This window comes from Microplitis demolitor, chromosome 2 (genome assembly GCF_026212275.2).
Source record: "Microplitis demolitor isolate Queensland-Clemson2020A chromosome 2, iyMicDemo2.1a, whole genome shotgun sequence".
Taxonomy (NCBI): Eukaryota; Metazoa; Arthropoda; class Insecta; order Hymenoptera; family Braconidae; genus Microplitis; species Microplitis demolitor.
Genome location: NC_068546.1, coordinates 20,459,132 through 20,472,455, shown reverse-complemented (window position 1 = coordinate 20,472,455; position 13,324 = coordinate 20,459,132). Strand labels below are relative to the sequence as shown.

The window sequence follows — 13,324 nt, the reverse complement described above, 5'->3', positions numbered from 1 at the left end:
ATAAGTAGCGGCCACGCAAAAAATTTCTGGCTGCTACTTATTACGGCCGCTAGCTTTAGCTTCATCACTACTAATCGATACAAGATAAACTGAGCAAAACTCGTTCTTTCTGTATGCAGTCTTAATTATTTAAAGTTCCATGTTTAAATTTTGAAATTCTTCTAAAACATCGTTTTATGTGAACGCCGATTTTTTATTCAAATAAAAAAAATTACTGAACTATTTTTTTTATTATATTACTGAAATCTTTCCAGTAGATGTTATAATATTGTCTTAGACACGGTAGTATCTCGCGCCAAGCACGAGACACTACTGCTATATGAATGTATAATGCGTTTGTCTATCGTGTTTCTTTACAGTAGTCCTAGTGATTGTTACAGCAGCAATATAATACAAAGTCTGAATGGATCTACTACTGCACAATTTTGTCTTTTAAATGTGGGGTTTGATGATCTTACTATACATCATAAATCATGCAGACATCAATCACCATGCCATGCAGATTTTCTGAAAAAATTTTGTTTAGCAAACAGTACTAGTCTAGCATCAAGCTTAATAAATTCAATACTTTGTAAATATTTTAAATAGTTCTTGCTAAGTACATCGTAAGTCACGAAAGGTTCATATATATTCCATTGTAAATATTAAATAATCGTAATATTTTCCATTATCTTTTTTTTCTTTTTTTAAGCGTTTGGCGGGGTGGTTTTAAATCCATGAAATATTTTTCGAGGTCTATTAGTTATTGTTTAAAAAAAAAAAAAATAGTTTATTACACACCAAGGGAAGAAATATTCTCTAAATTTAAAACAGTGACTATCCATTGTTTCACAGCTATAAGTACATCAAGTGGTATACTTACAACTGTGAAATAGTGTGTTTACACTATTTTTCAGTGGTTTTCACTGTTTTAGATTTAGAGAGTAGATCATCTCAGCCCGCGTGTTTGCTACTCTCGCAGTTTAGATTTCGGCATCGAATGAATCTAGAAATTTGTTGCTACTTATCGGAATTTCAGGAAAATTACTCGTCTTGTCATCGTCATTTAAATCGTTTTCTTTATCAACGTTTTCGTTTTCAAAATTATTATCATCTGATTCGAAATTCAATAATTGATTACAGCAAAAAATTCCCATAGAAATCCCGCCAAGCGCTCAAATGAAAGAGAAGTGATCTTGAAGTTTTTTAAAAAAAAATTGATGCAAGCCCATGTAATTTTCAGAAAATGGAATGATTTCTGATAATTTCTTAATGGAAAGTCTAAAATAATTCCCAATGTAGCTTACGATATGTTTCCCTTTAATTGACTACATAAATATTAGAGCTAAAAAACACTAATAATACTAAAAAAGAGAAGCCAATAAAGCGATGGTTACTAACTCATACATTAGTAGCTCTACAAATTATTATAGTACGAATTCAACTATTTATATATCGTTAACGTAAATCACTATAGATATTTCAACGACCATTCCAATATTTAATATTTGACGTAGACAGATTTTCATCGACTACTCGTACTTCGAATGAGATAATAATAAACAAACAAAGCTCGGAAATTCGAAGCTAAACGTGCTTAGGTATAATACGTATGCGAAGAAGTTTTATATGAAGGTTCTGAAATAACTTTTGTATTTATGGCTGAGTTCTCGATACAGGATTTTTTTAAATACACGAAAAATTATCATAGATATCGCTATTATTATTACTATTATGATAATAATAATATAAATAGGAAATGAAAATTCTAAAACTGCATATACATTTTGTAGTTTTTACGACCTTCAAAATAACTTGACCACTCAAAAAAATTGTGCTGTTTTTAGGATGAACAGCAGGCATGCTTGTGCATATAAACTTAAGAGGCTTAAATGATAACTAATAATAATTCGAGACTGATAAATAAACGCTATAGTTTTATCTTAATATAATTTATTTATTTGAAATATTGATTACTTATTAGTAAATTGAAGTTGATTCAGTTTTATACAATTGTAAATTTATTTAACAAACTAAACCAATCACGAGAAAACAGATTTGAATTTTACAAATGTATAATAAAGAGAGAATTTGATTTTAAGTAATTCTGAATTGATATTTCTTATGAGTATATATCTGATATCGAAATTTCTTCAGCTGTAGAAAATCGAAATCGAAATACATATATTAATACTTTTGTCTCATTAAACATGAGCGAATAGTAAATTGTTTTATCGATTAAAAGTTATGAATGTTTAATTAATTTTTAGAATTGCATAAAATTGAAATCTTTATTCTGATTATTTATTAATAAGTAAATAAAACATGATACATTTAGTCAATAACTATTAATATTGAAAAATTTATGTTTCTTTTTTTTGGACGTAAAAAAAAAACAGTAACCGTTGCTGCATGGAACAGTAATCCAGTCAATTTGATATTCAAAACAACAAAATCTTTCGTGATATTTAATTTACTGGTATCTACTCTCTAAACATAAATTAGTGAAAATAAGTGAATAGTCACTAATTCTAAGTGCAAATCGAACCACTGGTTTCAAAAAATTATTCGGTTGGCACTCAAAATTAGCGAATATTCACTTATTTCACTTATTCATGTTTACAGAGTATTCAAGTATGAAAATACAAAATTTATCCTTGAAGTGAGTAAATTTTCTAAAAATATTAATTCATTTAAAGCCATAAGATGGACGGTGGTGTCATTAGGTTCGCCCAGATCACGGTGAATAATCATAGATTAGGATCACCCTGGTGGAAATTTTTCGGACTTCTGTCTTAAAAAGTCTTTGGAACTCTGAAAAAGTCTTTAGAACTCTAGAACTGAGTTTTTAAGACAGAAGTCCGAAAAATTTCCACCAGGGCAGGAATCTATGGTTATCCGCCCGTTACATGTGCTATCATTTGCTGCCATGTACCCTCATCTGCCCTGATCTTCCGTGATGATTCAAATATGAAAATACAAAATTTATACTTGAAGTGAGTAAATTTTCTAAAAATATTATTTATTTTTTTTTTTTTTAATTCTCAATCTTATGGAATGTAACAACCATTCCTCTTATTGGTCTCTTCACATTCCCACAGGGTCATGAGAGTGTGTCCTTCTTGCTGTGGCTTAGTACTGCCTAGCACACTAACTATTGCTGTCCTAAGCTACACTTGCAATCATGTTATGCATATCTTACAAGAGAGCATTCTATCGTAAACAAGCTCTGGATAATTGTCAGTGTGGCTTAGGACACTAAGGTTACACTAATCATTTCCACGCTACATAGTGGGCACAGTAATAAAGAACATACTATTCACCCTGTAGGAAAATGAAGAATCAAGGATAAAAAATTGTAGTTCCATTCCAAAAAACTAACAATTGAGGTTAGAAAAGTAACTATTAGTGCTTTTACGGCAAGTTTCTTTACGATACTCGCTGTCATCAAAAAAATATTTTTTGTCTTGTAAGAGATTCCATTGTTCCGTATATTATATTGACTGGATTACCGTTCCATGCGCAATAGTTAAATTTTTTTTTTCGGCGTAAATGAATATGATTGTATAAGATATGGTGCTAGTCATAAAATAGTGCATAACTTAATAATATTGATAAATATATGACTATAAAAATGAATATCAATTAAGCCCATTCTCGTAATAATTTGAACTACTAGACTACTAAATATAAAAGTACATCAAATAAGACTATCTATAAAGATAAACAAGAAAAAATTGACCCTAGGAAAAATTTGACCACAAACTGAAATAATTATTCAAATAATTTTATAACTGAAATAAACTAATAAAGAGGATTAACTGAACATTAAATTTTATTTAAAATACACAATTCAAGCTACTGTAGCCACATGGGATCGTTTTTTTAACTAAACGTTTTCGACGAGACAATAGAATGTTACGATAACATTTTTTCCATGTATGAGAATAAAATCTTACAATGAAGGCAATATTCCGATAATATTTGGGATTGAGACTTACAATATATAATCCTGATTTACATTATGAATGTAAGCGTCATTTACATAAAAGATGTTTTGAAAATCTTATTTTGGATCACTTTCATGACGTGTGTATTTATTCCTATAAATCTCTTTCCGTACATTAGAATATTTTTCTTACAAATCGTTATAATAAAAGATTTCAAAATTTGTTGGTTACTTAAAGTAATAAATTAACTTCTATTGAGTTTATGCTATTGTTAGTACAGAGTAACATTTTTAAGTCTTGCGAATGAAATCAGATGTATGTTAGTCAAAAATTAGTCATCTTTTTATTACGTGCATACATATTTAAATGTAAGATTAAAAATCTTGTCTTCCTTATCTTTTTTATACTGAAAAAATAGACTTTCCGTACGGAAAAAGTATACATCCGGGATATATATGGGCAGAATTGAATATATATCTCATATATGCGATATATATTCAGATTTGCCCAAATATATATGGATGTATACTTTTTCCGAATGGGTTTTTTGAGTTTCTACTAAATTTAAAAGATTCCTCCAATTTCAAAGATTTCGAGGTAACTTATGTACCTGAAGATTGTAACGTTTTTCGCGCAACGAAAAGGAAAAAATTTATGAAATTCTACTTGTTAAGGGTGACTTGAGAGGTAATTAAGGGTGGCTGCAAATTTCGGCTAACATACTAGCACTTTTTCGAAACATTTCAGAAATCTAGATCCAGTAGATTTTTTTATTTTTCATTTTGTTTTTTTATTTTCGTTGCGTGAAAAACATTCAAATCTTCAGGTACATGATAACTTATGTTATTTGTTTTTAGAAGAACATCATATGAAAAAAATTTTGCTTCAAATAAAAATATTACGTCCAAATGTTTCTAATAGTCAAAATATCAATTATACAAAAAACAATTAATAAAAACTTTTTTGTTTTTATAATTTTGTTCTTTTGCAAAAAAAAAAAATTAAATAAAATAAAAGAAGTGTTCTTACATTGTTTTTTTGTTTTAGCAATATCTTTTACTAAAATATATAAAAAAATATTCAAATAAATCAAATTTTTATAATTGAGTACTACACGGAGAAATGATTCTTGTTTGAAATACTACACAGTTTAATTTGTGTTAAATTTAACACATTTCACATCTCCCAAATGGTCAACTGAATTTTTTGTGTTAATATAACAGATTATACTCTCTAAATTTGAAATAGTTAAATTTTCACTGTTTTTCCTAGTGATCAACTAATTCACTGGAAAAAAGTGAATTTTATGTACACTGTGAAAAATTTCCAACAAATTTTACTATGGATGCATTGTAACACCAGACCATAAGAAAACTGGCACAAAATTTACAAGTGTCCCATAGTAAACGGTATGCGCAGACGACACGATTGGGACCTATGCGCATACGTTTACTATGGGACGCTTGTAAATTTTGTACCAGTTTTCTTATGGTCCGGGGTTACAATGCACCCATAGTAAAATTTGTTGGAAATTTTTCACAGTGTATAAATAGTGAAAATTTTACTTTTTACACAGTAGATTTAAAACATTACTTTATAATAAGTCATTATCATTAAAACTATTTACTACTAATAATTACAGCGAATTTCATTGTTTTCATAAGAGCATCAGTTCACTGGGTAAATGAGTGTATATGCACTAATTCCAAGTGGCCGACTTTTAGCTGTAGCAAATAGTGAATATACACTGTGAATTTGTGATAATTCACTATTTCAGGTTTAGAGAGTTTATACAAAAAAAAAATGCAATGTACTGAAAATTGAGATATCTCTAAATCTTAAAAGTAAAAATTATTTTTTTTAGAGGTTAATTTCTTTTAAAACAATGAATATTTTTCAGTTTGAAAAAAGAAAAAAAAGTTCAAGTTTTTTAAAAAATATTTTTTGTAAACACATCCTAACATACATGTTTAATGTTTATGTGAATAATTAATCACCCACAAGAACAATAATTTTTTTAGCATAGGTGCACACAATTTTTATTTATAAATCCCGCCAATGCGCGAATGCTATTAAAATACGCAAAAATCACCTCTTGATTAAATTACAAGGGAAATTCAAATTAAAGTAAAGAATCTCCGTAAACTCGGTTAAATACAATTGGTGAATGCACTCTTGAAAACTTTACCTGATTTACGACTGATAGAAAAAATGGAAATAAATATAAATCAAGGTAATGAAAGACAAGAAAAATAAAAAAGATCATTATAAAATTTTGATATATAAAAAAAAAAATAATATAATAATATATGGCATTTAATTTTTATACAATCTATGTATAGAGAATAATAGAAATAATAATTTTTAATACAATAATCCCAGGGTCTTAAACACAAAAAAAATTTTAGATTACACTACGGGTTCTAGAATAAATATGAAAAAAGTAGAAGAGAAAGGCCGTGTGTGTAATTTGTGAAAAAATAAATTGATAAAAATTATTTTTTTCATGGCAAAAAATGGGTAAGTGTAGTGTGAGTCAATATCTAAGTATAAAATATTTGTACTAAAGAAAAGATAAAAGTATGAGTAAGTAATCAGTAAGTTGTTGTTGCATGTGTTGGCAGCTGTCAGCGAGAACTTACTCGCTAGCTTGGGGAAAAGTCATCCCTGTAAAGGACGGGGAGAGGGTTTCCGTGTACATCTCGCATCCTGTGCCCTGCAGGTAATCATTCTGCCACGCCTGAGTGTCCGGCGACTGAAACACCAACCAACCAACTCTACGTCATCAAAACTTTTCAGAGCCACGACTAACCACTTGCATTAGTTATTATTCTTATGTAATATTAAATTTTTAATTTATTTTATAAGAGATTTTTTATATTCTCCATTGTGAGCATGGTGAACATTCGCACGTATTTTAAGATGTTAAGTTCAAACTACAGTGTCGGGATTACCCTAATAGACCGAAAATTATCGATACAAATTAATTGGTGTAATTAAAATCGGACAATAATTCGAATTATTTTTGGGCTTAAGGAGCTGCAGTTTTTGGCGGGCTCGCAGGGTCAACCGGTTTCCATTTTTTTTTTCCTAAAATAACGGGTAGTATGAGCTCCCCCAATTTAAAAAGAAACAACAAAACTTCCCCTATTTAAGTCCATTTTTTTTATATTTGTATTATCACAGTTTTTCTTGTATGAAATTTGAATCTTTCATTTTATTCTCTTCAAGTATTTAGAAAGTCATAAATTAAAAGGGTCGGTCCAATATCAATTATTAGACAAGATTTGAAATGAATTTTCGTTTTTTTCCCTATTTTTATCGATAAATAATTTCCCGCATGAAAAAACTTCATATGTGAATAATATATTTTAAGATGAATATTATAATGTGATATTGTACAATATATAAAATAATATTCATATTTTTGCCGTATTAATATATGATAGTATTAAAAATATAATTTCAGTATACCGCAAACCATAGATTTAAACATATAAGCTCATCCATGTATAATTAATTATACAGTGACAACCTGATGAAAAAAGACTTCATACAATTGTATAAAATTAGAAAGAAAAAATGGCCCGATCGAATTGTATACAATCGTACATAATTATATCTAATTGTATACAATCGTATATAATTGTATATATTTTGTAGATAATTTCTATATAATTCTTATACAATTTGTATATAATCACATACTATATTCGTATAGATTATATATAATTATATACAATTCTATATAATTGTATACAAATATATACATTTGTATATAATCACATACTGTATTCGTATAGATTATATATAATTATATACAATTCTATATAATTTGTATACAAATATATACATTTGTATACAATCTTATTATTTTTTTTTTTGCATTTTTATATATAATTATATACGATTGTATATAATTATATAAAAATTTTATATGATTATCCATCACCTCTGTCCAATTGTGTATAATTTATATATAACTGTATACTGTTTTATAAATTCTTTTTTCATCGGGAGTATATTACTAATTATATGAGTCAAAATATATGTTAAGATATGTAAGGTTTATTATATTATACTTTATAAATTACTTATATACCATCCATATGACAAAAATATATTGAGCATTATATGAGATAATATATATAGAAAAATATAAAACATTATATAAAAAGAGATATCTTATTAAAAATACATAATTCAATATATGTAAAAAACATATATTTATGGATATAAATATTTTTGCCGCCATATATTTATCACATACTCACCATATATTTTTATATATTTTTAACAATATATAGCTTTTTCATGCGGGTTACCCGTTCCTAAAAATTGTGTTCTATAAAATGATAATAAATTTCATGTAAAATAAAATTCATAATTAATGTTGATATTATCAAATATTGCTCATTGATAAAAGTGAAACACGAAGTTACTGAAGCATTTAAGGAGTGGTTTACATCAATTAGGTGTAGCACATATACGACTGTTTTTTACAAAAATAAATAATTATACATATTAAGTTATATAATATAAACATCTTTATTTGATAAGTTTATATATATTTATATGTATATAATATTTAACAGCGAAGTGGAGCGTAGTGTAATAGACATAGACGAGGCAAAGCGTTTATACCTTTATTTCCGATTCAAGAGACCAAGAAACGTACAAAAACGATTTCAACAATTTAAATATTTTTCCTATTTTTTTTTTTTTTTTTTTTTTTTTTTCAATATAATATCGGCAATTAATTTATTTCAATGAACATAAATCATTCAGAAGTATCGCTCAAATTAACTGATAATTACACATTATCTTCTTATCACGGATGTGTTTTTTTCAATTTATTATAATTTCATTTTTAATTTACGTGAGTCTTTCAATTATATAAGTAATACTTGTAAACAATCAAATCCATAGAAGCGAATAAATTAATAAAGCATTTTATAATTATTAAATTTTGTATAAGAATTATAGGATAACGAGACCGATTGCGGAACGCCGTCTGATAACGGAACAATGCGGACAGTAATTATTTTATTTTTTTAGTGAAAAAGTATACTTACAATTTTCTACTTGTTTTTGAAAAATATATGAGGCATTTTAGACTAAATGATTTATCAAAAATTATTTGCACGCGGAAAAATCATTTTTGTTTGAAATGCTATGATGTCATAGTAAAGTCGGACTATTTTGATCTCTTAATGGAAATTGAAAAAGACCGTAATAATTTACGCACGTGTTTTTTTCAATTTCCGTCAGATGGCCAACATGATCCGGATTTACTGTAATGCCATAGAATTTCAAACAAGAATATTTTTTCTGAGTACTTATTAAAAATTTTTTCAGGTAAAGACCATATTCGTATAAGATAACCTAAAAAACCTAAGCACTGATTTACTCAATTTTTTTTTTCCATAAGTTTACTTGAATGTGAACTATATTCTCAAAAATCTAAGCTCTATAAAAAGAGGAGATTTTGACAGTTATTAATCAAAATTTTGGAACAAACAAAACTGCATTTGTTAGAGCTAATAGGCTATAATTATACGGCAAGCTCAATGTTTTTAGCACGAGTTGCAGATGCGCACGCACGAGCCTCAACGAGTGCTTACTACGCACCAAAGTGCTAAAAACATTGCACTTTACGGATAATGACTTTGCCCACGTGATATGAACTACACTTTATTCAACAAGTGTCTGATTTTTGCGAATCATTATATTTGCGAAGTATAATTTTTACTACTGTTTGGCGATACCGTTCAAGTTGTCGGTTATCAGGTGAAAATTAGATTAAATAAGACTCTTCAGTTATTAGATGACTTAGGTAAACTCATACAACCTCTTCAATGGCGAGTGGGCGCCATTTTTTATTTGTCTTAGAAAATTAGAGTGCTAAGTGCTTAAAAAGTAGCTTTTAACTTAGGGGCGGGAAAAATAGATGTCCGCAGTTGAATGTGGTGATATAAATGGAGAGTCCATTTTAAGGTTATTAGGCTATATTAATTACCAAAACTTGAAAACTATCTGAGCTGTCCCGCTATTGGTCTTGCTACCCTAATCGATATATATATATTTATTCATTAGTTAAGCTTCTTTAAGAATTAGTTGTGACTCACTAAGATTTTTAGTCTTTAATAAAAATTCTAACCAAAAAGTAAACTTTACTCCATGTATTTTTAGTATATAAAAGCAATACGCGTGAATCATTACTTAGTAAAAAAAAAGGAAAATCCGTCAAACAAAAATGATTCATGAATACGAAATTAGGCTTATAAAAGAAAATAATTATTGAGTATTCAAAGATGGTCATTAAAGGCAGCTTTTCTGAGCTGTAGGAATTAAAAGTATAGTAAGGTAGTAATGACAGGTACAATGAATCTCGTCTCTTGAATCAGAGCGTTTACACGATTCTGTTAGGATGATTTTGGTTTAGTCGAGAAAGCGACTTACTCGGTGGCTTTGGCAAAGGGCATTCCAATGAAGGTAGGGCTCAGTGTCTCGGTGTACATCTCCATCCCTGTTCCACGGAGGTAGTCATTCTGCCAAGCCTGTATATATCGGGTGACTGGTTCCAATCAACCAACTACGTCTTAATTATACGCGTGACTATATATATTTACGTATATATCTATACATATATGTACAGGTGTGTGTATGTTGGTATTTTTCCACAGTGATTCATTTGCATAACTAATATTTTCAATGTATTTTTATTCAAGCAATTGTAAAATTATTTACTCTGACCAAAAAAAAAAAAATTTCTACACTGAAAAAAATGGATTTTTGATTACAAAATATTTTGCTATCACCGTAAAAATAAAAAAATTAATTGATTTGTAAATTCTAAAATCAAACATGAAAGATAGGCTTGTTTTAAATAGACCATTGTTTTTAAATATAATGATAAACCGTGAAACTGATTTCAACAAAAGTCCCATACAATAGTGAAACTGCAAAAGAGTCAGTTCTGGGTGTTCTTTAGTTTCATTCTCAAAATTTCTTACAGATAATACAGTAACTAAAATAGTATAAATACTTCACTTTTTAAAAAACCAGAGTCGCTTCGTTTGTCATCTACCGTTAGCATTGATTCTAACAAAGCTAGTTTCATTTTTACTCGGGATTCGACCAATTATTCTTAAAACGGACTTACATTAATTAATACGGACTGATACAGGTCCACCGTTATAGTTTGTTTAGTGTGATCTTAATTAGAGCTATCAGTATTTTGTGTCAAGCGTAATGCATGTATGCTTTAGTATCAATGGTGTAACCCGATAAACAAGTTTGGATTTAGTCATATGTATGTTTGAATCACTATCTGTACTGATCGATTGAGTACTGATATATATGATTCTACTTTTCATGTGAATTCAAAAAATCAGGTTAGGATGGTTTATTTTCTTGCACTTATTGGTGTTCTAATTTGATCATAATCCTTTTGGTCGAAACGTCTCAATACCGATTCGGTTTAATACTATTGTTTCGAGTACACACAAAACTCTTCTTCACGCGAGAACTCAATTCCTAGATATCAATAGACTTTGCCTAATTCTTTTGTCTTGAAAGATTTCGATGACCACTTCTTCATATCATACAACCATTCATTTTGTTCGTAGCAATCAGTATGTCATCGACATAAATTACAATTTATATCATACTTGAGGCAATACTCAAAAGTCTTACAGCTGGTTCCCAATGCATATTCACTAATTCGCAGCAAATTTCATTGATTCATTTTTAGAGAGCAACCCTAATTAGCGCAACCCGTACAGGTTCTTTTTTAGTAAAGATATTCTAACAGTCCCACAATGACGATAACAGTAACGGCATTTCGATACAGTCTACCTTTTATAAAATTTTAGTTAACTTTTAAAACACCATTATTCGTTATGGACGTCGTCAAATAATCTCTATATCTACAGCCGTCCAAAATCGTTAAAATAAACTAGGCGTATGCATTTTTTTGTCTCTTTTCTTTTTTTTAAATGAAACTTACTTTTCGAAAAATACTTATGAACAATAAAACAAGAACATATAAGAAAATATGATGAGGTGTTTTCGATTCTCTAATACTTTTATGATTGATTTAAGAATAACTTGTTTCTGTTACGAGAATATCATACAGCTTGATCCAAAAATAATGCCTGAAGTATAATCATATGATTAATTTGAGCATAGTTTTTCAGTGTAGATTAACAAAGATTTTGAATTGTAATATATGTATATATGTTATACTAAATGTTAATGCTGTGTTATATGACTTATTAATGTCTTGTTTGAGAATATTTTTTTGTTTCCACCTGAAAATCGTGTAAAATCGATTGGAAGAGAAAGTTTTCATAAAAGATTTTGCTTTCAATTTCGATCGAAATAGTGAAAATAGTGACTATTCATTGTTTACTAGTAAAAAAGTATGTTACCAATTCAAATAGTAGTAGACTTTTCACCGGCAATGAATTTGATGACTATTCATTACCAAACAGTGATTATCACATGATTTTCACTAATTCGTTTTTAGTGAGCATTCTATTTCATTATTCTTGTAATGAAATCGATGAAGAACGAAAAAAGATGAATATGCTACAAGATTTAGAGGTGGAACAAAATACCCCAATTAGCCTGACAATGTCATATTGATGAGTATTACTCTGTAAAAACAAATTAGTGAAAATTCACTAATCGTAGTGAATTAACTCTAATTTATTAAAAAAGAGTATGATTTGAAAAGAATAAACAAAAATTTTAAAAGTAATTTAAAGTTTAATATCACTGTGGATTGAAAATGTAGTTTTTAATTTTCTACCGACGTCACGACGTTCACACATGCACAGATAATTTTTTTTTTTATATTGACTAAAGGACGATTATACTGACCGTCTTAAAAGATCGCATGGCAAATAAATTGGCCATCATTGTACTAAATCCTGGTGCGAGGCATGACTGTGCTATAAAACCCAATTTGAGTTCCGCCAAACAGATGACATCATCACCCTGCTTCCAGTCCCATGATGGAATGTTTAATAAGTAGGCCTGAAAAAATAAAAAAATTCATTTGATAAATCTACTTTTATTGGTTTTTTATACGGAAAAAAAAAGAATTGTTGCTGCAACAGGACATGGACATCTAGCTGCAACAGGAAAGCCATGTAGTATTCAGAAAATTATTCCTGTTGCAGTCACAATGTACCTGAAGATCGTAACGTTTGTCGCACAAGGAAAATGAAAAAATTTTAAAAATTCTACTGCTTATGGTGACTTGAGAGGCAATTGGTGATGGCTGCAATTTTCGGCTAACATTCTAGCGCCTATTCGAAATATTTCAGAAATCTAGATTTATTTTCGTTCCGTGAAAAACGTTTCGAACTTCAGGTCTATCAGCC

General features: G+C 28.7%; 1 protein-coding gene across 3 annotated transcripts in view; it reads right to left on the bottom strand.

Moving 5' to 3' along the window:
- LOC103575149 (calcium-activated potassium channel slowpoke) overlaps positions 1 to 13,324 on the bottom strand; it is a 118,161-nt gene that overhangs the window by 33,518 nt on the left and 71,319 nt on the right. For 2 of the 3 annotated variants that reach the window (XM_053736974.1, XM_053736972.1), the window contains exons 10-11: positions 12,819 to 12,974; positions 10,392 to 10,489 (exon numbers count right to left, since the gene is read on the bottom strand). In XM_053736974.1, the coding sequence (XP_053592949.1) occupies positions 10,392 to 10,489; positions 12,819 to 12,974 (254 nt within the window). Of the gene's footprint in view, positions 1 to 6,571; positions 6,685 to 10,391; positions 10,490 to 12,818; positions 12,975 to 13,324 lie in introns of all 3 variants that reach the window. The other variant, XM_053736973.1, reaches the window with a different exon arrangement.